The 26,152-nt window shown below is 40.9% G+C and overlaps 1 protein-coding gene across 7 annotated transcripts in view; it reads left to right on the top strand.

The window, feature by feature from the left end:
- Positions 1 to 25,160, top strand: part of Fas2 (neural cell adhesion molecule fasciclin 2) — an 81,530-nt gene extending 56,370 nt beyond the window's left edge. The window contains exons 1-11 of one of the 7 annotated variants that reach the window (XM_034330206.2): positions 3,661 to 3,816; positions 4,312 to 4,477; positions 5,568 to 5,591; positions 7,974 to 8,143; positions 8,293 to 8,558; positions 8,786 to 9,845; positions 10,032 to 10,478; positions 19,804 to 19,932; positions 20,514 to 20,583; positions 21,445 to 21,570; positions 22,655 to 25,160. In XM_034330206.2, the coding sequence (XP_034186097.1) occupies positions 3,726 to 3,816; positions 4,312 to 4,477; positions 5,568 to 5,591; positions 7,974 to 8,143; positions 8,293 to 8,558; positions 8,786 to 9,845; positions 10,032 to 10,478; positions 19,804 to 19,932; positions 20,514 to 20,583; positions 21,445 to 21,570; positions 22,655 to 22,796 (2,691 nt within the window). In that variant the 5' untranslated portion in view covers positions 3,661 to 3,725 and the 3' untranslated portion in view covers positions 22,797 to 25,160. Of the gene's footprint in view, positions 1 to 3,660; positions 3,817 to 4,311; positions 4,478 to 5,567; positions 5,592 to 7,973; positions 8,144 to 8,292; positions 8,559 to 8,785; positions 9,846 to 10,031; positions 10,479 to 11,154; positions 17,668 to 19,803; positions 19,933 to 20,513; positions 20,584 to 21,444; positions 21,571 to 22,654 lie in introns of those variants that run through there. The other 6 variants (XM_034330208.2, XM_034330207.2, XM_034330210.2 and 3 more) reach the window with 6 other exon arrangements.
- Positions 25,161 to 26,152: the final 992 nt, after the last annotated feature.

Raw genomic sequence — 26,152 nt, 5'->3', positions numbered from 1 at the left:
GTCCCTTGAAAAAGGCCGTTCACTGTGTCCTTTGATACTTCTTCCTCTCCACAGTGAAACGATTTGAATACGGATACTCGATTAAGGGGATGATTCCTTTGGACTTCTTTAGTGGGTGCATTGTGACCTAGATCCAAGAAACGATGCTTTGAGTGAAAATAAGTAGTACGAATTTTAAGCGAAATAGTGACGTTTTAGAGCAGTCTACGATTTGGAAAATTAAAATGCAAATTAGGGTAGAATTGAAGGTGTTTTTGAGATAATTTAATGAACAGCTTCGTGACACGTTGAAATGGTTTCGAAGAAAGTTTGTCGATTATAGCATCAATTAGCTCCTTGTTTTCGACTGGTGTGTATTAAGGTAACGTGATTACTTGATTACCGGAAGACAGTTTGTCGATATCTTAGCTACTACTCCCCACTTGTCTGTTATCATTACAGAGTCGATTAACTCGTTCCAGGAAATTACCATGCAACTAATATCACTTGCAGTATTAATTAAAAACACTGACTATTATGTTCCTGTTATTTCAATATTATTTCCTCAGATTTCATTTTGTATAGAATGAACATTTTCATGGTGTTTGTATTAAAATTCCCAGAAAAAGAGTATCGTAAAACAATTTGCCAACACAAAGATTGTTTTATCGAATAATTTCACAATCGTTCAATTAATTCCGATAGCCTCTGCTGTTGTATGTTTCGTTACATGAAAAAAACCGAAAAAAGAGATAAAAGAATATTGAACCGTATTTTATTTCACCGTTCTGTGTCCCAATTTGTTTTCTCCTTCTCTAGGATTGTCGAAATGGAATAAATCGACGGGAAATATACATTCTCGTTTCCACACCCTTAGCAAGAGAATGAAACCCTTATTATTAATTACTATTAACGTGATAATATTTATTCTAACTAACGAATATTATTTCGAAGATTTACAATTTCAGTTTCTATTTAACTAACAAGTTTTCCCCAACTGAATATCTGTAATAGAAATCAGGATTTATTAGCAACATATCGAAATCATCGATATTCGATTCAGAACGTGCGATTGAGGTCCGTAACATCAGTTGCGCGTACATATTCGTTTCGTGCGACCGAGGGTGCTGAATTTCCAATCACGAGTTCAATTTTGGATTTCAACGTTCTCGCGTTTCTTCCGTCTCGAATTTCGCTGCCCCTCTTCTGGAGCTCTTCGCGATATCAAAACCGAGCTCGCTCGTCCAGATGAAAACCAAACATTCGTCGAAAATCCGCGCGTAAGTCGGTAGCAGAGAAGAACCTTGAGTGATACGAATGGAAGTTTGTCAAGTAGCTACATCGGAAAATTTCGTAAACCCCTCCGTTTCTCGTTTTTCACCCTTACCCGGCCAATTCGATATCGGAATTTGATCAAATCCTCTCTGTATCCCTCCTCGCGAACCACCCTCTGTTTCCAGCACCCTCCCAGATCGAATTCTTCCAGCTCGAGTGACATGTCGCCGAGTTTACCCGCTTCCAAGCCCCTTGCCACACGGGTATACATCGGGTGGTGCGTAAGTAACAGAACGACACCCTGTGTAAGGGGGTAGGTGATGTCCCATATACATATAGGTGGATAAGGGTAATAGCAGGGTTTCTAGGAGGAGCTCTGAATGTATACGTAGACATCGGGGAATAGAAATGGGGGTGGTGGTTCCATTGAATGGCCCCTCGGGTGGCTGTGCCAACAAACCCTAACTAACGTAAATAAGATGTCCTGGAAGGGTGGCTCTCTGCATCTACACGCTCCTTTGTTTCTTTCTTTCTCCCTCACTCCGTACTTTATTTCTCGTCACCCTATTCCTTTTTCTGATTCTTCGGGTCATCTTCCTACCCCCCTGAAGAGGAACGCAATGACGAAGCCCTCGGTCAATTACCAAGGATTTCTTCGTGAAAATTCACCGAGTGGAATGTTTTCCGGTGAATCCGCGCAACGCAGAGGAACGATGAATTCGCGAATTCGGGGGGTTGCACGATGATGATGGTCTTTGTAAAGGGTGGTCAACGGTCCGCGATGAATCGGTCGAATTTGTAAAACGATTATAGAATACGTTCGAGTGGATCCTCGTGATGGTACAACCCCATGGATTTGCGGTGTTCTTTTAGCTGGTTCACGAACGAGTTTCGTATAACGTAATGATCGAGGGTGAGAAAGCAGCTTTCTGGATTTTGCGGAGGCTCTGATGTTAGGGTGTAATTAGGTGGCGGGTTTTGGGGATCGTGGATTACGATGCGCTTTTTTTTCTCGAGGGTTGATGACGTGTATTGTTGCATAGAGGATGATATCCTTAGAATGATGAAGTAATGGTGAGTGTTTTAGATTTAATAATTTAGAAATAAATTTGAATCGTCTAATTATCAATTAGACAATAATATGTTTAATGGTATTTTAACAATAAAATAACTACACTATTCTTCTTCGGTAGATACAATAAGAGTTTAACGATAATTGATAGCGTTTAAAGCGGCGAGCTCATCGGACGTCAGAATTTCAACCGGAAATTTCGTCGAGTTACAAGATAATGGCCATTCTTGATGGTCCTCTATAAAGGAGAGTGTATTTACCATGTGTATCTCATTTATATAATCGTACGTGAGGCTTATTAGCGATTCTCGAGTCGTAGCCTTCTGGATGACTATAGGGAAACCTGTAATTCACCCTTGTCATACGTTCTTATTCTCCCCTTTCACTAAACGATCCGGAAATGATGAATTCGCGAGGCTTATCGCTACTACGTCGGCCCGTTGTTTCCCGAACGAGTGGAAATAAGCTGTCCCGGGCCAAGATATTTCTCGGGGGGTCGTAATCCCAGCTGGAGGAAGTGCTCTTGCTCGATTGCTGAACTTCTTATCGCGAAACGAGCAGACCACGGTACCGAAAATTGGACTTTCCGTTTGAATCATCTTCTACCCGGCTCTCCGAGACGTCCTTCGAATTACGTAACGTCTGCTTCACTCGTTAACTTCCCTATCTACAATTCTACACTGATAGAGTTATCTGTTTGATATACCGTCGGGAAGTGTGATAGACAGATGAAGATCATAAATGCAGATTCGAAGATTCAGGAAGTGAATTTATTTCACATTTTGCGACGTACGTGTGTTCCGTATCATTTCATTCATAGTCATCGTATCTTTCTGTCGTTGCATTGAATTAATTACAATTTCACCGACGAATATTTACAGCCTGGTCCCACGACGGTAAATACACACGAGTGTAAACCGAGAACAGCTTTTTTGTCACGTCGTTTCATTTGACACAGTTTCAATTTTCGTAACATGCCCGATTACGTCAACGGCACACGTGAATCAACCGGATGAACGTTCGTATATAGTTTTATCGACGAACGCCCGGGTATGTACAGAAAAATCCAATTGCTCCAGAATATATTTGTAAATAGCGTAGTGGAAATTTCAGACGCGCGATACGTATATCTAGGTAAACATTTACGATTCCTGAGTAAAGAGAAGATTAACAATGGGCTCATGGCTGTCGGAACGTTTCCTAGTTAGTCCAATTCCGTACTTTCGCTCGTCACGATTAATTAGCTTAATTCTGGCTTCCTGTTGTGCGTACCGGCGGGGCACCCGGGGCTCGTTGCGTGTCACGACGGCATAACCCGGCTGCATTCCGGCATCATAGTTGACGCACGTATGTTGCTAGTGCTCGTAAAAGCAGCCGTGGCATCTGCCACGTCTCGACAATGAGCGCCGCCGAGACGTCGATCTGCATTTCCGTGCTGTGCGTTTATCTGTTCAGGGCTGCGCCGTCACCTCGCGACGCAAATCGTCCGGGTAAGAAGCTTACATCGAGCTCCAATCTATCGATATATCCTGATACGGATGATTCCACGTTGGGGATTGACGCTGGTGTTTCGCAAAAAGAGTATGAGAGATTTGATCCTAAGATAAGATGAAGAAAAAAATACCGTACAATAAACGTAAGAATTTATTTGATTAAAAATAAAAATGTCCTCCCTATAATAAATTGTCTACGCTATCAAGGGATTAAGTCTCAACGAGCCACAGCATCGCGCGATAAAGTAGTCCGTACACGTCGAGCGTGTTCGATGTTTTCGAGGTGTCTGTAAAAATCTTCCAACACGGATTTCCAGGGACGCGATGCAATCGCGTCGTTATTACGAAATTACGTGCAATTACCGTGGGCCGATTAAAGCGAACGCGCACCGTGCCCGGCAAGAAAATCCTGTATCCCTATCCGTTCGACGCGCTAACGATCTGTTTTCGTTGTCAACCTAACGACCGGTCACGTCTCGATTTTGCTTGCAGCTTACGCGAACCAGGCTTCCTTGGAGATCCTGCCAAGCGGGGATACGCAGACGAAGCCAATCGGTTCCAGCATCATCCTGACGTGCAAACCGAAGGTCGAGGACACGAAGCTCATCAGGGACATGCAATGGGTCGATCCACAGAATCGTGTGATCGAGTCGCTGAAGTGAGTAGATCCGTTCGATAGATTCCGCAGATTGTTAACTACGATTCCTGCTTCACGTTTCTCGTTACATACTTGCTGCGGTGTATTCTCGTTTGCACGGTTCGATTCTGATCTAAGGTGGTTCGCACAAGTTTTGATTTGGCTATTTAATCGAACTGTGAATACGGTTTCTCGTTTAGAAAGGGCGATAAATTGAATTAGTCGATTTATTTTACTTATCCCCTTAATATAACGTTGACAGAATTCATCGCACTAACAGTAATTAATTTATTTTTAAAAATAATTTTCATTTCAAAGCTCGGAACACGTTTATTCTATTTCTTTTTTTTTCACCTTAAATCAGAAATTGCCCCGTGTATTCTCAAATTGGATAAAATTGATTAAAACCACTCTATTTCTCGACGTCACGTGACAAAAGAATGAAATTCGTTTCAATGTCGCGCCACGAGTAGTCGCAGCGATATTGAGACTAGTAAACATTCGTCGAAAGCTACGAAGATCCGTTGATTTATGAAATTTCACTGATTTGTCGAAACGTGTGCAGCGAGATATACGTATAACTCAAACGACGATGTTAAGAGCCAGAAGCAGGGAGCGGGAAAAAAATTCGCGACAGCTCAAACAACGTTTGTCAGGGTAAACGAGAATATACGAGCAAGGGACGTTCATGCTATTGAGCTTATTTTTACAATAACAGAGCCACTTTTAGCGGATAATTGAAACGAGAGATGCGCAAATGGTGATGTGTGGCTCGTGGTATAAAAGTTTAGTCTACGAGAGAAAATTGAAAATTTGCAACGGGGATGTTTTACAGGGAGCTTTATTTTTAAAATGACATACATTTGAAACTTGAAACTTGGTATTTATATAAAAAGAATTTTAAATTTCCTCGATCTCGATTTATCATTTTCAGAAATATAAATTATTATACCTCGAATTACATTTCCATCGTATAAGTGCATACGTACTTGCAGCCACGCGGCTCTTTTTTTTCTACAAAATTTTTTATATTACACCCGAGCTAGGACCACGATCACCACCACGCAACAGCACTAATTAAACAAATTTCTGTCACTTGTTTTGCACACAGACTCGTCGTTTTGCCGATCGAAAGGCGAGTATACAAAACTCAATTCAAGACTTTTTTAAACACGCAACCGTAGTGTAAGTCCATCTGTTTTCTCATTGTTCTGCGATCGTACCACCCCCGCAGCCGTTTTTATAGTCACACTTTAGACTTTCCTCCCCCTGAAACTCATCCAACCGAGAAGACGGTGTCTTTCTTCGGTGCCCCATCTTAGACCAGTAGTCACCCCGCGGCTGATTTACGTCTACAACAACCTCTGTACAGTGGAGGCTCTTAATTGCTGCAGGTCCGCCCGATTGTTCTGCTAGCTAAGCGTTGCTCATTAAGCTGTTCGAGAAAGTTTTCCGCCTTCCGTGGCCAAACTGACTTCCCGTTCTATTTGAACAATCCCTGGCCCACCGCGTGTAGAACTTGCTGGCGGGGCAAGAAAACCCCGTTGGCTAAAACAGACGTTAAAGGATGCGTGCTGTTGAACGACAACAACAGGCAAACCGAGCAATTAAGTGGCTCTATTATCGCACTGTTTCACTTACCCTTTTAGCTCTACCAACTTCCATACACGGCTTCGAATGAAATATTCACTGTGGACCGTGAACCATGAAACTGTGACCTTTGTTTATGGACGTCAGTTTTCTAGCCTGAACATGTTTGAACAGGTGTTACTATTCTGTAAACGATAACTGGGTGTTCTATCTATTCTATATCCACAGTGAACTATCCACGAAGGTATTTGAAGCTGAAAGGGTTAAACCAACTAACCATCATCACCATCATCTGTCTATATGTTTATCCAGAGAACATTGTCTTCTCTTGTAGCCGCGTGTTAGTCTGCGCGATCACGATCGATCCTTCGGCTAAATAATGTACAGTATCGCGGGCAGCGTCTTGCAAATATTGAACCGCACGATCAAACAACGCAAACGAGCGTTAACCTCGTCGGTAACTGATTCGTCGGATCGCGTGTTTGCCCGATTACGCGTACCCCGAGAGATTTGCATAATTATGTCCGCTCGTCGTGGCGAGTAATGGCCGATAAATTCAACGACGGACGCGTGTACCGGCTCGAGAATCGTTTCATTAATCCTACTTACGGATCGTGTTCCCGATTAGGATAGAAGAAAGGGTGCTATTGCATAATCGTCGGACTAACACTGCTACCATTTCTCATTGCCATTATCATCGTGTATGAACGACACAAAAATGTTGCATCGTTTCTTTCCTTAGTTGGCGTTTGTGCGGTTACAATGGTTTCAGGTGTAATATATTCTGAACTAAGATCTTAATAAAATATCAGTGAGAAAAATTTGAGAAAGCCTTGCCTGTAACCGCAGGTACGGTATTATTTCAGAGGAAAGGAGCAATTGGTTAGATCGCAATCACAGGACTAATTGCGCCTGAAATCAACCACGATTTAACCACAGTCAACGCCACTCCCTATTTTTCTTTTTCTTAGATCAGCAGCTCTACGGAGGTCGCGTTTCCTAATCGAAAGGGTTCATTAGAGCGTATCGTTGCTGACGGGGACCCGTTCGAAATCGCATCGAAACTATTCATTACGACTCGATTCAGCATCCGCCTGGACCTTATCTCCGCAACCGTACTCTGTCATGCAGTGTTGTTAAATTGTGTGAATTCATGTGAATGCGTCTCGTTTGTACCAGTTTATCTCCTGCCCCGCCCTCTCATCTAGCTCTCGCTCTTTCATCGTTGCCTGAACACCAGCGACTGAAATTGCTGGTCCTCGTTGCTGGCGTGGGATCCAACCAGAGAGAATCAACGAGGTGTGTTCTTCGTGTTCGATCCGGCCCTTACGTCGCGAATTAAGGTCGATCGATTACGCCGCACTCTCGATCCCACGCCATCGATTCGATTTCGATGCACCCACCATCGTGTTCACCGCGTGTATACCATCTCTCACACACCACCCCCCACCCCTCTTTCTAGCGACATAGTGATATTTCACCCCGATATCGGCTCGCTGTTTCGCGTTAGAATACGGATTAGTTATCGAGGACGATTTACAGATTTCGTCGGGGCGAAAATTCAACACGCTCGATTGGAAAATATTTGGAGAAATATCGTTTATCGTTGCCCGTTAATCAGTATTGTTCTAGCGTGTCGATTGGAATATTATCGCGATCGAGCGTTCCGTGGTCATTTTCGGAACCGCCAAGGGGATGAAATTCGAATTACTAGCCGCTTTAACGATTTAATTTTGTTCCTTCGAGCGAAAGGAATCGTGAGAAACGTATTTCTATCGATTTTCGCGAAACACCGAGCCAATTTATGTTCAATTTCCAACACTCTATCCGAACGTTTCATTCATCGCCGTTATTATCGTCGTTGTTGTATGGCTATGAGTGAAAGATGGATGGTAGTGGAATAATTTCTTTCGATTATCCCGTGTAGCACGTTCCCTGGGCATACGAAACCACTGATGTACACCGAATTGCACCAAGATAACAGCTTGTCTTTGTTCTTCAATTCGTTGCAAGAGGAACAGGCTGGTAAATACATGTGCAAAGGAACTTACGCGAATTCCATTCTCCTGGAGAAGTCGGTGACGATCGATACCATAGGTGAGAAAAAAATAATACAGCTATGTTGAAAAGTTTCAGAATTAATGTTAAATAATGTTCGATTAAAAAAGAAGACGACGGTGGTGTAAGAAAATAACGATGATACGTAGAGAGGTGAAAATACACGAAGAATAATTACCGTTTCGTAGTTGCGATCACCTGGGACAATGCACCCTCCAATCAATATCCCATTCTGGGAGAGGACTTCGCTATTCAGTGCAAAGTACGGGCAAGGCCTTCGCCATCGGTTGACTGGCTGTACAACGGGGAATTAATTAAGACGAACGACCACTACATTATAGACACGTACGCCCTGAAGATCAAGAACGTTCAAGAATCTGACGACGGTATCTACACTTGTCGTGCTTCGGTATTGACTACCGGCGAGTTGAAAGAACGACCTATCCGTGTCGAGGTAGGTTTCACGCGATATATTCCCCTTCGTTTCAGTATTTATTCTGCAATCATTTCGAAAATTGGCCAATTTCATTATCCTTTCCCTGTTTGCCAACCAATGAACGTGTTCTATCCCGCATTACCCCCGAATCCGACCTCCAAATATGTACGCTAATTATTCCATGCGGCAGACGTACCGTTTACCACAGGTATCAAGATCCTGGTTTGCATTTCCATCCCCAACAGGTTCACGTGCGACCCACCGTGGAGGAGCTGTCCAGTCCGGTGAACATAATCGAAGGGGAAAACGCGGACATACGGTGCAAGGCTCGCGGCAAACCGCCACCAAAATTCACCTGGGTGAAATCGTTGACCCAGCAGAATCTGTCGAACGCCGATCGGTTCGGTGTGGACGCGGACACGGGTGTGTTGACGATCACCAACGTGAACAGGGAGGACGCGGGGGAGTATCAATGCACGGCGACGAACGCGGCCGGTACGGCTAGCACGAACATCAAGGTGAACGTGATAGTGAAACCAAAGATCATGGAGTTCGTGAACAGCACCGTGGTGCAGGACAAAGAAGCGAATCTCGTCTGCAAAGCCTTTGGCCGTCCACCTCCCCAAGTCACGTTCAGAAAGCACACATCGGAGAAGCCTTACGTGAATGGAGCTCAACCCGACGACGACAGGATTATCCTGACGAATCAGGCCGACGTCACCACCGGTGAAACGGTCGGTACTTTGACGATCCACGAGGTTTTCAGATCAAACGACGGCCTTTACGAGTGTATCGCTCAGAATGCCGGGGGTGAGGCGCACAGAAACGGACACCTTACCGTCGAATTTCCACCCTCGTTCGCGTCCATGTCGAATAAGACTGTCTGGTCGTGGGAACAGAGGCCGGTGAACATAAGCTGCATCGCTGATAGCATACCGAACGCTACGATACGCTGGACCATAAACGGAGATCGCAAGATCGACAATGATAACATGATCAAGCAGTTAGGGAACGGACCGCTCTCGACGTTGATGATCGTACCGCTCGACAGACGGTATTACACCACTTACAAGTGTATCGCCTCGAACACGCATGGAACGCGGGAGCATAACATCGAGCTGAGGGAAGCCACGAGACCTGGCGAAGTACTACAGGTGAAGATGGCCGAGATCACCGCGACCACGATCAAGTTCGACCTGGTACCGCCCGCCACGCAACCTGAATTACCCGTCCGAACCATCGTCGTACAATACAAGAAGGACGGCCAGACCTGGATGGAGGCTAAGAACAAAACGTGGTCCGTCGGTGAGTAGAATAAAATTTCAATTATTACCAGCTCTACGCATAATAGTACAATGACAGAAACTTGATCAAACGATAGCTCAACCAATTTCAACCCCACGGAGAAGACAAGGTTTCTCCTACAGAAAGGATTAAACTACTGACGTTTAATAACCCGGTAATAACTGTCCCCTGGTTCATTTGTTTCAGGCTCCTTGTACGTGCTGGAAGACCTGAAACCGCAGACCCCCTACGAGTTCCGTTTCGCAGCTAGGAACGAGGTGGGCGTAGGCAATTGGGGTGGTTATCATCAGGAAACTACACCCGTTAGAAATTCACCGAACGAGCCGAAGATCATAACAGCCGGTGCCGAGTACGATTTGTCCACGTACAACAATCAATACCAATTGAGATGGACGAAACCCGCCGACAACGGCGAACCCATCGACATGTACCAGATCAAGTACTGTCGGGTGAAACGCATCTCCGGTGGGTGGGAAGTGTTGGAAGACACCTGCGAAACTCAAGTAATCAGAAACACGCTCAGCTACTGGTTGAAGAATCTTCAATCGGACACATTTTACACGGTGGAATTGAAGGCGCACAACGCGATAGGTTTTAGTCAACCTGGCTCGGCGAAGTTCAAAACTGCAAGGGGTAAGTTTCTCTCGTTCTTCGCATCCCATAGAAAACTACTTAAACGCGAAACACATTGTTATCTTCACTTTTTTTTTATTTTTTATTTCATTCGTTGGTCGTGGTTTAAACACCTCACGACGATATTAGTGCCCTTATCAAGTCGTATATTTTTTCCTCTTTGAAACGTTTTCATTATATGTGCACGAGGCTATTGCACCGATTGATATGTTGTTCTCCTATATTTTTTTTTCTCATTTTTTTTTTTTAAATTCTACGAGAAAAGACCGTTTACAATTGATTCGCCTCTGTTTTATGTTCACTCAAGGAGGAGGGAAAAGGGTCATTGAGGTATTTTTCGATAATTAGATACTGATTCGAGACACGTTTTACGTAGAACGCTCACTTATCGCAAGGATACTTCGTTTCGAGTCTAAAGATCGAAACGAGATAATCCTCAGTCCCCTTGACCCTTGTAGAACCAAAGCGATTTTAGAGAAACTGTCCGGTGAGCATAGGCGTATTTGCAAGGAATATTATGCAAATGATACTCGCTTATTTTCGTACCAAAACGATATGAAAATCAACGCGTATCGTTTGCTTGAGATTCCTCGTCAGATATTACCCCTCCCTTTTAACAAAACATGTTCAAGACACAGCCAGACGATCCTTCTACAAGTCACTTTTTATCATTCAGAATCTCCGGGCCTCAATGTGGACTACAATATAGATACTTCCGCTGGAGGTACTCGCAAGCTCGACGTGACCGCCATTGCCACAGCAATAACGATCCTAATCCTAGCCATTTAAAAAAACAGAAAAAAAAGAAACAGAAACAAAAAACAAAAAAAAAGATACAAGAATATAACAAAAAAAAATATAAAAAGATCGTCGTGAGGAACGGTCACACTCTGTTCACTGCTCTAATGAAATTCGTTTAGTGGTACACGTTAGAGGTGCTAATGCGAATACTCGTACCGTATATCCTGTCGGTCATACACCAAGGAAAAAAAAATAACATACACTATGGACAGGAGACGAAACACTTCTCGCGTGTACGTTCGTCCGTGTTCTTTTGTCCATCTTTTCTTCTCGCGATCGAACGCGTGGAAAACAGCTCGTCAATTATCCGGAACACGCGGTTGTGTTCGCACGCACGAGCAGTGTTGTAAAAGTGAGTCGAATAAACCGGTGCACAACATTCCGTGAGATAATATGGGTTATATTAGCGGATATAAGTGGGTTCGTTGACAAAGTTTGCGATAGCAGTGAGAAACATTTTTTTTGTTTTTTTTTTTTTTTTTTTTTTGCTGGACAGAGAGAGAGAGTGAAAAAAAGACGCGGTGCGAAGCGTTTAATTATCATGGTAATTAACACTTTGATGGCCCGTGTCGCGCGACTTTGATACTTTTATCGTGTAAGAATCTCGTGAAAATTGTAGGTGGCAGTTTGGAAATTATTTGTAGGGGTACGTTAACCCTCGAACGATGAATTTTGGAGAATCAAGGAAATGGTCCCTGTTTCAATGATCCATGGATCGAGGGTTAATGGAAGGTCAAAGAAATGGTCCCTGTTTCAATGATCGATCGATCGAGGGTTAATGGTACCTTCGAATATTGAAACGACACTTGAAATTAGAGAGCTTGTAAATTTCTTGAATCTCAGTGGCCCTTAAAGTGTTAAATGTTCGCCAGTTACCGAACGTGCCGATACGTTTCTGCCATTACGCTAAGGTTAACACGCTTTGGTGGTTCTTTCGAGGATTCGCGGTTCATCTGACGTCAGATACGATCGATACGATGACGATGACGATCGCGATGGGAAGACCCGGTGCAGGTAACACTTTTTACACGCTCAATCGTATAGACTAAAGGAGAATCAGGCTGAGATGGTTCGAGTGCTTCTAGTTCGAAGTTTCTGATCGATGGGTGTAACTTTGCGATTGCATCGTCAGCGATGCACTCGAACGGTATCTGTACGAATAACGTGGATCTGCGTTAGCGAGAGGCTTTATTGGCCTAAGATTTACTGCCTTAAATTGCCAAATGCCTAGTGTTAGAACGCGAGGTACTGATAGCAGAGGGAGGGAGTGCTCGGATAACACGGTCCAACAAATTTCAGATTCCTTTTCATGTATCACGATATCCACTTTGTATATTTTATAGAAATTTGTGCCCTGGTTGCGAATCTGCAAACTTCTGTTTTTCATCCCCTTCGGTTTTTGAGAAATTTCATTTTGAACAGAAAATTCAAACTCATTTTTCTGTAATAAAATATAAAGATTTACAGATTCGTAGTCGAAAAAAAATGCATCAATTGGTATGAAGATAGAAATTAGTCGTTGGACAGTGTAATCGATTAATTAAGGATTTCTACATTTCGAGGTGCGATTTCTCTTTATTTCCAAAAAGGGGAAAGAGGTTTCTTGTTTCGCGCCACTTCGTAGAGTACAAATATTTTTCGAGAGGAAATTTTTTCGCGATTACTATGATCTGATTTTCCGAGGAGGAGTCGAATCAGACGAATATCCGTTCCAAGTGGCGGAACTTGTCCGCAGAAAAATTCGTTTTCGTCCCGAGCTGTGCGCGTCGATCGAGTTTCGTGTTTATTTTATTTTTTTTATTTTCTCGAGTTAACTGACAATTCGAACACGCCTACGTTTTAGAGCCAAAGAACTTGCAGATACTTAAATCACGCTTGGTGAATTTTTCGAGGAGGAAAAACCACCATGGGCACTTCAAAATGAGTCGTTCGGAGTAGATTTTAACCCCTTAACGTGAAACTAATCCCACACACCCCCACTCGCGAGGACAGATTACGATCATCGAGTACACGAATGATTCGCGAGCAAAAGAAAATGAAAAACGAGACCTGAGAGCATCAGCACGAAACGGGAGCACGCCGAAAATAATTATTTTTTAATAATTAAACACCTTAGATTGCGGCTATATATTAGTTTCTTAGTTGGGTTCATTTCAGCCGATTGCATACGATTTTTTCTCTCCTCTTGTGTAATTTGTATATGTTCATTTCTTGCCTACATTTTTTTTTTATTGTTCTTTTTTTTTTTAAATTCATCTTTGGGAAAAGTGTTATCAAATCATCAGATTTAGTATTGCTTGATTAGCTCTTGGACCATACGTGTTTTAGTGCGCATGATGTGTGTTATGATTACGATTATTATTATTATTATAATTATTGATTATCTTTACTTTGACCGTTGCTATTAGCGTTATTTACCATTATTACTGTATCATCAAGGCGTCACAAAGCTGCTACTTTAATTTACTTTAATTACTACAATATTATTATTATTATTATCCATCGTCGCCGTCGTCGTCACATTATGATATTAAAATCGTATTAAATTAATTACTGATGTATCGCCCTATTGTATACACGTATTACCATAATTACCGTTAGTATTATCGTCACCATTGTCACCATTGTCGTCGTTAAAAACGTCGCCACGATTACTGTATGTGTTGCTGATATATATTATGATAATTTTCGTTCGAATGGCAGAAAAACGGGTGCTACGTTACAGAAGGAACATTAATTCGAAGTAACGAAGACTCTGTCGCAGGTGTACGTGAAATACAAATGGTTCTACTTATTTTTATTTAATTAATTTTAATTTTTTAATCCATTGATTACATCCCAATATTTTGGGATTCTAAAAAAAAGTGGACGTCTAAGATTTTTAACTTTTAATAAGTACACAATTTTTTTATTTACCAATTAAACAGAAAGAGAAAAGTTTTCTTATTAGTTGTCTAGAATCGATAATAAATGTGGTAGGCAGACAGGGTCGTCGAACTTCGATCCCTTGCGTTTTAGCTCACTTGCCTGGGTTCTTAGATGTTAGACATTTTAATCGCATGGCATGCGCTTATATTTTCAGTTGCCACTTCGTTCTTTTCGTTTATTTTTTTTTTCATTTTTAAATTTTCTCTTTTACATTCCCGTTCTTCAGTTTCCTTCCGTTTCGTTCGACTGCTATAAGCGCCGTGCGATTGCGTTTCTTTGGCGACAAACACTTTACACACCATCATTCGAACACACACCACACCACGTACCTTTGTATCTTGAGGGATTAATCCATGTAATTTGCGATTGTATGTAAACCGAGTCTGTGAGTGTGTCTTTTAGGTGTAACGAGGTTTTTGTTAGGAGGAGGCTGCACGAATGCTCGGAAAGCGAGGGTGAATTTTCTTTTGGTAAGAGTTACATCGGTTCCAGTATTATTTATATTAATTTACGCACAATGATTATTTTTACAGTGGACTGAATTTTCTTATAGGATTTGTAAGGACAGCTTTTTGGAAACATAGATTTTTCTACGCGCAGACATTTTAATTTCATTGCAAAGAAGAATTATCGAAAGACTTTGGAAATTTTACAGTTTCAAGATAGCAACGTAAGTTCTTTTTGTTTCTTTTTTTCCTCGTAAAAGAATATCATAACCAGTTACACGAGCATTGGACGTAATAACAGAGGTCTACATAAGAAACATGTAGGCACGATCCATCAGGCTTTCTATGAATAGAATGCTGTTACAAGAGTCTCTCTCTCGTGCTTTCTACGAAAATGAATGGCATTTCACAATTTAACTGTCGCGTGCTCCGGCCGTTCGTGTGGCTTCGCGTTTACGTTCATGTAAACGAACCGTAAAGGGTTATATTTCGCGTATGCTGACTCGACCGTAAGATAAAGACACCGTGTGCTGTATGCTTGATCGTTTTAAGTGATCGATGAATCCCAGGCTGGCCTAAAATCTCGAGCGTGTTAGAACGACGAATGTACATTCTATGTATTATATTATACTTAATTGATAGACGAGGAATCTCATGGTAGCAAGATCGAAAGATAAAAAGGAATACTGTGGTTCCGAGTAGAAGCGGGTAAACTTTTTATTTTATATTGTATCCGATAGATTAATCGATTAAAGTTGAAATTATTCCTTGTGGAAAATCGACGATTTTCCTTCGAATTTCATACCTCGAACAATCGAATTCCTTTACGAATAAACAACTTAGGTCAATTTTGAATAACAGAAAAATCCACGTCAAAGGGTTATGAATTCTATTACATCTCAGTTCTAAATTTAACTACCCCCTTTTGTGTAATTTTAATTTTTTCATTCTTAAAACAATACCGACGAAGTGTACATTAAATTGAAAAGAAAGTAAAGAAAGTCACAAGTGGCCAATCTCTCAGAAACCCAGTTGGTGAAGAAAGGGATAACGAACCTCTTCTTTCCCGGAACCACGTGAGCATCCTGTTCGCGAATTCCGGCCGTGCAAGAACTCTGAAACGAGTCGTCGAGCCACGAACTTCCGGTTGAACGGCGTGTCGCGGGAGGCAAACCGAACCGAGCGAGCTGAGAGAGAGAAGCGTTTTCTTCGGAGCGTGGATCGCGCCGAAAAGCGGTGCTCGTCGACGCGCGAATCGTTTCTCGCCGACAATAGACACGAAACAGAGAGAGAAAGAGAGAGAAAAAGAGAGAAAGGAAACCGAGGGGACGACACGAAATAATCGTCTCTGCTCACGAAACTCTTTAGTTTTCTTTTTTTCTTTTTTTCTTTTTTTTTTCGAATCGATCTAGCCGAGCTTTGTTGAACGAGAGCCAACAGACAGAAGAGAGGGAAGGAGCCCTCTTAATTTGTAGCAGAGAGAGCTCTGACCGTCCAGCCAAGCTCCATTAGAATGGGAATCGATTCGAGCGTGTTCTAATGTAATTTTGTCGAAGTTAAATCGCTTTTCGAGAGAGAATCCGGCATCGAGATTGCTTGGACCGTGAGGCACCCTCGCGCACCCTTTTTCTCCCGTTCCCGGACATTTTGCTGGAAAATTACTGAATGAAAACGAGGAGCAAAATTCAAATCCAGCCTGTATCAAATAATTTACACAGAGTTGATTAAAAATACCTCTGGGAAAGGTTAAATATACTTAACGAAGCAGGTCGAAACGAGAATCTTCAACATTAGCTGATTAAGAAAAGGAAGAGAAAGAGCTCTCTTTTGGCTATTATTCGTCGTTCGCATTTCTCGAGAATTTCTTCGCGACAAACACCTCTTTTGTGCATCGAACGCTTTCATCCAGCGCCGCGTTTCTTCGCGCCTTCGGAAGCGAGGGTCAGAGAGTACAAGCCGCCTCTCTTAGGCAGCCCATTTGCATCCTCTTCGAAATTATCTCTGCTCGACGCCAGCTTCCTGATCTTCCGACCGAAACAGTTTCCCAGCGTGGCGCGCTTTAAGTCGTAAAATTACATCGTCGTGAATAGGGGTGAGAAAGAGGGAGACGAGAGATCGAAGTGTAAAACAGGTTGCAGCTCGCAACACTCTTCTCTCTATTGAAAGTTTTAAACGTTTCTAGCCTCGGGAGAGTTTTAATCGCGTTAAAGTCGAACCATTATCCCCAGTTATGCCGGTTAATCTCGCAATCTGCTTTCTATCTGTCGCGTTTATTCCTTCGACGATGTCAGAGATTCAGGCAGGATAAACACCGAAGTCTATTTCGCTTTATCTCCCTTCAAATTCCCATTCAAATTTTTCTCAAAAATGCTTTTTCAATACTTCTGTCATCGATTTCCTGAAAATAAACCGATGATACTTGCGAGTATAAATCCGCTCGAGGAACTCTAACTATGTTCGTTTTGAAACAGAAGTTTCGTTATAAATAGACAGTTCTAACGAAAGGGAACACGGCGAGGGATGAGACAGATATCTGTGAGAAGTGCATCCGCGCTAGTTCGCAATATGAAGTGCATGGTGCAATGTCGAGAACCGTGAATCTATTTTCGAGGGTGGCACATGGTACCAGAGATTCTAACCGTCGCGAACTCGCGATAACGCGATCGTAGCTCGAGTGCCGTCTTCCTGGAAGATTCTTATTCCACTGTCAACACGTTGCATCGCGATCTTCCTGATTTCGTTCTTCAGCGCGCTATTCGAACAGAATAATCCGTTTGAATTTTTATAAAATATAAAATTCCTCGCTATTCGCAGTTTTCAATTTTGTCTCCTCTTTTTATTCGTTTCATCGACCACGTTACGTTTTCAACCCTCCTCGTCAGTTTCGTATCGGATATTTCTCTCTGAAATGGCACCTGTACCTAGCCACGTAACAGCGAGTACTAATAACAGACCAGGAAAGACCCTGTCAATCGCAGCCTTCGAATAGCTACGCTTTCTTTTTTTTTTTTTTTCTTTTAATGACGACTCGAAATGATCACCGACCTCGTCTACCCCTTCGAGCATCCCTTATTTTCTCGGTATACAACGATGTGTATCCGACAGACTCGAGCTAACGAGGATGAATAAGAAACTTTAATGACCCGTTGAAATGGTGGCATCGGTTCGTGAAACGAAAGAGAGTAAACTTTGAATTTCTTCTTTTTCAAACGAACACACTTGCGATACGTATACAATGTACACGTGTGTATATACGAAACGTATATAGTTATGAAATTTAAATATACAGAGATAAAAAGTTTACAATAAAGAGAAGAAAAAGAAAAAGGGATAAATGTTGCACGTGGTAGGTTGAACGTTTAGATTTACAAATTCCAACGTGTTTGAATGAATAACGTGTAAACGAGCAACACTTGTGAATCCTTTACAATGTACACGCGTGTGTATACGAAACGTATATACATATGAATAGACAGAGAGATAAGGTGTTTAAATGCGTGCAAGAATAATGTGCTAGCCTAGTGCCTAACATACCGTAATATATACACGTTCGTATTTATGACGAGGATAACACAAGCGCGGTTTCCTTGTGAAACATTTATTGTAAATATATTCAGTACGGAAATATATGTAATTGTGAGTGTTTAAGAAATACAATACAAATGAATCAGCCAACGAAGAAGCCACCATCAAATTGTTTCCGCTTCCGCGAGGATCGAAGATATCTTTTACCGATGGGTGAGAAGCATCGAAGCTGCTGATACAAGAATATTTATAATTAATCAGGCGTGGCTTTCTTGATAGATGATTCAAAGAAGAATTATATTATACGTGTTCATTTCGACGCGACTTAACCCCTCAACGATAATTTTTCAATTTTATTTATTTATCATGGATTAGATTCTAAGGATGTTGAAATAGAAAGGAAGGTTTTACGAGTGTTTCGGGATAGACGAGGGTGAAAATAATGACCGTTCCGTTAAGGGGTTAAGGTAGAGTAGAAAATTCGAGCGAGCGGGCAGAGCAATTTGAGATGGTTTCTTTCCCGGCCGTCTCGTTCATTTTCCGCTTACCTGTTTAACAAAAAACGATTAATAAAACACGGGAGGATGCTTGGAAAAGAAAGACGGTAAATATTCTCAGGTACAACAGAAGAGAACGACGGTGTAACGTGTATCATACATCTGCTAAGTATAATACATCTACGTTATCGCTCGAAAGTATTCAATCATTTATTCTTATCGAATAACCACATTTGAAGTTGAAAAATATTTTAGTCAATTCACGATGAAACACTTTCGAACGGTAGTGTATGTCGTAGTAGTCCCTGTTGACATTAAAGGCAAAAAGCGAGCGAGAGAGAGGGAGAGAAAGGGAGAGAGAGTAAAAAAAAAAAGCACTCAATGGAAAGGCTTTCTGTGTGGAGGTAGCACATTTAGATTAGTGACGCGTAGAAAAAAAAGAACTAACAATCAGGAGAGAAAGGTAGCGAATGAGCTTTCTTCCCCCTTCCTTGAGCTTTATCAGCACCCCTTTTATCAGCGACAGAAGGGTAGACCATCACCCTTCTGATCGCCAGTGTTTTTCTTCGCTCTTGTATGTATTCTCGTGCTTGTTACGTGTCTTCTGCACCAATTTTCTTCTATTTTTTAACAACACGCTTCTTTGTGTCGCTTGTTCGATCACGCGTTGCCTGTGATTTTTTTTTTTTTTTTCCTTTGGTTTTTATATTCGTTTTGGTTTCTGGTATATTATCGTGTCTACGCTTGTATCGATAAAGACGGATTTTTGGCACCTACCCTGAACGCGCCCCCCGCCCCCTGCCGATCTTGTTTCTTTTCAGGAGACTAAAATTAATCGTATCTCTAACGCGCGTTTGGTGATGATCATCGTGTTCTCGATAATCGAATATTTGTTGGAACGAGCAACAATCGGATCGGTGTGTGTACTTGAACATTTCTCATCTTCTTGCCGCTTAATGTTTTCAAAATTATGTTTCGTAACGACGATAATAAATTCGCAAAATAACCGTGATGTTGTCCTCGTCATCACCAAACAACGCTAAAGTAATGCTTCTGCACTAACGGATTGCAATAAATTCATGTTTACCCGGTGAAATCTTTTCTGACGTGTTGTTTTTATCCTTCAAGGTCCAGACCGTCCGGAGATTCATGAAGCACCTCTGATATCAAGCGCGGCCATAATTGGTATCGTGATCGCGGTACTGTTCATTATCATCATCATAATCGACGTGATCTGCTGTTGCGCGCATAAAACAGGTAAGAATAGTTTTTTACATCATTTCTTCGATTCCTTTTGATTCGTTTAATCCATAGGGTAGCATTTAGTTTGAAATTATAACTTTCTAACGATTCGATGATTAGGTGCATACGTATGGAATCATAACGCATTTGCGAAATTGCATCGTTCGTAACCGCACGATTTAAGATTACGCGAAAGTGTGCCGCGGTTTCATTAAAAATTCAATTTACCACGCTCAAAATGTCCACGTAAATTCGTTCGCGTGTGAACATAAATCAAAGTGTTAAAATCGCGGAGCGACATTACGTTCTCTAGTGCAACGTGAATTTATTCGAAGTAGCGGTACCCGCGAATCTAGCTGAAATTGCGACTCGGATTTATCCGGAATTACAACACTAATTTACTCGAAACACCGGCATAAACTTGTTTCAAATTGCATTCTGGATTTATACGAAATTACGATTTCCTCTGTTTACATGAAATTTTCCAGGCTAATTTATATCCAGGTTTCGATTTAACGAAGCAAAAGGAAAGGAAGTATTAGGTGCGCGAATTAAAACTCTTGGATACATATATGTATTTATAATTTTTATTTCAGGAATTATATATTACGTGTGCGAACGATCTCGCCGGAAACCAGTGGACGAAGATGATGCGAAATTAGGCAGGTGAGGATCATTCCAATTAAATTCTTCTCTTCTTATATATTTTTTTCTATTTTTTTCTATTTTTTTTTTTTTTTGTCAAACATGCCACACCTACACACTTGACATCCTTTCTCGATATTATAGATCAATCAATTCAATCGACTTCCTTTATACATTACATACATACATATTTTATTACATTGTGCTTTGGCAAGTCTTTGGCGCTATATTTACCGTGTCATCGAACTTTTTTCTTTCCCAACCTCTGTCGAACTTTGTTCAGACTTTCCGACGCGGATCTCTTTCGTTCGTCTTCGTTCCGTTCGTCGAAAGAATTCGATTCGAGATTCCCGCGGGAAGCCGTGACTAACGTGCAAATTAGCTGATGAGAAACGATGGATTTTTCAAATACCCTTGGAAATCCGGTACCGGTTTGTCGGGAACTGAAGTTATTCGAGTTCTTCGGAATAAATGAACTGCATTCATCTTGTGGTATTTATCGATAATGAATTCTTTTCATTTGTTTGGTTATTCAAGAATATTCTTAATAAAACTGAATTAAAATTGGGTATTAAATTTTAAAAATATTACAAATTGAATAAAATCTATGGAATTTCTAATAAACTTAAATTTTATTTAAAATTATTTAAAAATATCATGATTTATACAATTATTCATCAGTGACTCTAATGAACGTCGACTCATTAACGAGTACTCGAGAAATCGGAACCGGGCATCGCGTGTCCGTTTAACCCTCGTCTTCGAATCGGAACCATATATTTGTCCAGCCGCAAAATAATACAATATTCCATGGTTAAATAGCCCGCCATTAGGAGACACTTTGACCCTCTCGCATCTTTCTCTCTTTTTTTTTACCGGTAGTCTTTACGGTTGGCGGTTTCCGTTGCCGTATTGCGACCAAAAAATGGCCAATGTCGCCGGGGTCACGGCCATCCAAGACTCGGGTAGTGGAAAAAATACCATTAGATTGGTCAAACACACTGCCATGTAAGAGAGATACATAAGTGAAATCAGTAAGAAGCATGGCCCCTCCTCGAAGGGGCTCTGACACGGCTTTCTACTTGGCATGATATTCTTTTGTTTTTTCCTTTTCTTCAATCCTCTCCGATCCTTTACCCCTCTTTCTATATTTCATTTATTTATCTCCTCAAACTCCTCGACGCTTCCTGGATACACTTAAGGATACTCTCCTTTCAAATTGCTTTAAAAATAGCAGATTCTTTTCTCTATTTTTGAAGCGATTCGATGGATGGGACCAGACCAGCGTCCGTCCATCGATAAAACAAATTCGCAGCATGAGAGAACTCTGGTTTGTTTGTCTTCCCAGTACCAAATTCCTTTTTTCTTTTTCTCAATGCATCTGTTCTACCGCCAACCACTTTCCGTAAGACAACAATGTACATTATTCACCATGGTTTTTGTTTTCTTCTCTATTTCTCTGAGCCTTCTATCACTCTTGACACACGCTGCATACTACCGCCATTATTCGCCCGTGCTTTGGCTATGCTGCATGAAATATCAACACTCTGAAGTGTTATTAATTGCTCGTTAACCACGTAGCAAATACTCACTAACATTCGCTCTAATTCACCCTGTCTACCATTCAGCCGTGTATCATGGATTTAGGTAATTCAGTTTCGACCATGACAAAGCGAGGTTACCGCAGCATCCGGGATTATTCTGTTTCTGAAATATCTGCGAATTTAACGACACATTTTATTAAGAAAAGAAAAAAGAAAATGTACATACAACCCAAACGTCCCTACGTTGATTGGAAAATTTTGATGGGAGGAAGTGTCAATCAATTTCAACCTTCTTTCAATTATCGAAGGTTTCACCCCTTATGGGTCGAACACGCGATTAAAAACGGAGGATATTCCTGTTGCAAATACACGATACTAACGAGTGATGGCATGCATTATATGCGTATTATTCGATGTTGCACCACGCGCCGCATCTCTGGACATGCTCTTTTTTATGCCCAGTACTAGAATTAACCTTAAGAACCACACGGAATCCGCATCGTCTTCAATTGATAACCCGTGTCTTTTATTGTGTTCAAACGTTTTAGAGACGAGAAGGAGCCGTTGAAGGAAGAGAAGAAGATCACGCCGATCATTGATTCGGGATTGCGACGGGAAACGTCAATCACCTTCGACGGAAAGAGATCCGTGTCAAAGACCGGATTCGTCGGCAAGGATTCGGCCGTCTAGATATTCTTCCGGCGTACTAGATTGTAAATCACCACCGTAGAAACGCTGTTTCCGGTTCAAAAGTGTTCTCGAAAATGACAAGAAAGATACAAGGAAACAGGTATCCCGAAACGTGCAAGGGAACAGAGTTTCCGCGGTTCACAAAACAAAATAGTCTTCTCCTTTTTCGAACTTCAAAACGATTCGTTATTAGAGCGAGATTTTGCGCGGGAGCGAAATATGTCCTTCGAGTGCCACCCACGCGTCGTCTTGAAGCGATCGAACGACGCTTCGTGCGTGCACCCTTTATCCGCGTCCTTGCTTCTCGAGGACACGCATCAGGAACTCTGTTAGCTGTTGTTTATAACTTCTGCACTTTACAAATTTATTCGGTACAGGTACGTATGATTTTAGCCCGTGTCCTTCGTAGAATTACTAAACCCCTTTCTCTGTCCCTCTCTGTTCCTCATCAAAGCAAGTAAAAGATACTTTAGCGTCCCAAGATCGTTCTAGGAACAAAGAAACTATCGATGTTAATGTAATTTAGCGAATATTGCAAGGAGGGGAGTTTAGATAGATCGCTTTCACTCAGAAGAGAAAGAACTGTACAAAATTAATGGCGAAATTGGTAGAAGTCAGTCGGTTATTTAGTGGCCATTTGCTTCGAGGCACCCCTTAGATAATATCGCAGTCTAGTACGCTGGGTAGTACTGTGTTATCCTTCGCACAGCACGAAACCGGGAAAAGGAATAATCCTTCCTTTTTCCATCTCGTTTTCTTCTACGATTAATTAAGAGAACACTCTGTAACTAAGAAGACTTTTACGATGCACCGTTTTACGAGAAGCAGAAAACGAACGGAATAGGGAAACCTCTCTATCACGACGAAAAGAGGTTTCCTGTGTAAATATAACATTTGAGAAAGGTGATTGTGAATCCCCCTTCGACATGCTTAATTACGTGTTTTATATACGTCCACGACACAGGTTGATTTATTTCTATGACAATTTACCACCACTTTAATGAAACGACGAATTTCTCGTGATTCCACGACTTTATTTCAAAGACTGATTCCTTTAAGCGTGAAACTTGATGGAAATGAATCGTGCATCCCAATTATCATTGACGATCAAGCAACTCAGGTCACTCAAGGTTTATCATTTCGACTCGTCGTACGTAGTGTACAGTCGGGGTGCAAGGAGAGCTTCTTTTAGTTAAGGGTGAGGGTAGAGAAAGGAGTCTTTATTTGCTTTCGATTTGGGGTAAATTTAGGAGAAACCTAATGTGGACCTTCCTATCCTATAAGATAAATATTAAATAAAATTTGTCAAATAATCCTTCTACAGTGCCATTTTCCTTAGAGAAGCTTAACGTGTTCGGTACTTCTGTACACGTGAGTGAAATGTAGTCGTCTCTTGGTTAAATGCAATTGTAAGATCATCCCTCCACTTCCGTTTGATTTGGGGAAAATCTAGGGAGAGCCTAACTTACAACCCCCTGCGTTTGGACAATGAAAAACATGAAAACAATTTTCCTCTTAACTAAAAGAAGCCTAATTGCAAACGAACATACTTAAAATTCATTTGCTATACGTATTCCTTAGCCACGAACAAATTTGATATAAAAAAAGTATCTCTATTGCGCGGCTTTTTTTTTAAACGTGACTCTTGCCCTTGTCCGACAAACATGACTGACGTATCGGTCACCAACCCTTACGTTTATTCACGGTTAATCGTGTTCTTTCTTTTTTTTTCTTACATTGAGGTGGACACATCTCGCGTGACACGTTCTTTGTTTTTATCCGTGATATAATTTATCGTGATAGTTTATCGTGTATGTACATTTTATACAATGTAAAGATTACGTCGCGTGCAAGAGCAGCCCAAGTGTCTTTTTGACGTTTTACGTTCTCTCGTTCTTAAGCATTTTATTGTATAATCCTCTAATACGTAGGTTACTTTGTAAGTAAGAGAATTGGGCAGCTTTTGCTATCATCAATTTCTGATCGATCTATGATCCTCTATAGCGATCGGATTATTGATACACAGCTCTGAAACGGTATACTTAAAAAAAAAAAAAAAGAAAATAAAACACTGTAAGATACGAAAATTATGAAGGGACTGAAAGAAATTTTATTCGATGCGTCGATCGTGATACGACGTGTCAATATTATGTCCCAAATGTATCTTTTAACAAGTTACAAGTCTCTCTAAACGATATGTGTATAGTGTAATCAGCAGTGACATCTTCGATGGGCTCTTTTTCGCTTTAAATAAACTGTAAGTTATAATTCTTGCAGACACTAAATAAGAGATTGAAGTTTTATTTCTAAGGTACGTAAAAATTAAAAAAAAAAAAAAAAAAAAGAAACAAAAACAGAGAACAATCGAAAGCTGCCATATATAAATATAAATATATATATATATTATATAATATTCGATAATATAAAGTACCAGTTTTGTCCTAACATGTAAGATGGCTTTTCGAGAAAAACAGTTAAAAATGTGATAAGTTTTTGTAAATGCTTGTAAACGTTTTTCCTAATCTTTAAGGAGTATCGAAGATAAGTTTAGGAGAGTTCGGTAAGTTTAGACTGTTGTATGCGGCTACGGAAAGTGGGTTCGCAGACGAGAAAACGAGTTAACGAATTAAAGTATTATAAACCGGTAAAAGAAATAACTGATCGTCATTATATTTATTGTTAAATGATTATTTGAGTACCTACTTATAGCAAGATCAAATTAAAATGAAAAATTTACGCTTCCCCGTTCGCGAACACACATTTTCTGCACCGAGTAGCTTTTTTACGTACCGTAAACAGAGTTTTGCCAAATATATAGTACTTATTAGCATGTAAGTCAAACGAGTACATTATTATACATGAAAAATATATACAGGGTATTAAAAAAGTGGCGGCTTAAAAGTTATAGTACTCATCTGGAGGGATACTTTCCTTGAAGTATTTTGTAAAAATATATTTTAGCTTCTCATTTATTTAAAATATTGTAATTTTCATCGAAAAGATTTATCTTAGGATTTACGCCGATTAAACAATTTTTATTCGGCTTGGTGAGGATTGTAAGTCTTACAAGGAGAACTTCCCAAGTGTTACACTCACTTATTAATGAAACTTTGCCAGCTTGTAGAGCTCGTCGAGCTGAACACGCCTATACCCCGTTTTGTGGGCAGACGACTAATTGTTTAAAAGATATTAATAATTAAAGTTAGTTACTACTTACATTGAGAAGTATGACAGACTCACACATACAACTCGCAATCTAGAGATCCTCGGTTCAAATCCTTGATTGCCAACATTTTCTTTTTTTTTAAATGATAATTTGTCTCTTTTTGAATAACTATTACATAAAAATTATCATA

The sequence above is a fragment of the Osmia lignaria genome, chromosome 2, assembly GCF_051020975.1.
Source record: "Osmia lignaria lignaria isolate PbOS001 chromosome 2, iyOsmLign1, whole genome shotgun sequence".
Classification (NCBI taxonomy): Eukaryota; Metazoa; Arthropoda; class Insecta; order Hymenoptera; family Megachilidae; genus Osmia; species Osmia lignaria.
The sequence above is the reverse complement of the archived record's forward strand: the minus strand, read 5'-3'. Positions and strand labels throughout refer to the sequence as shown.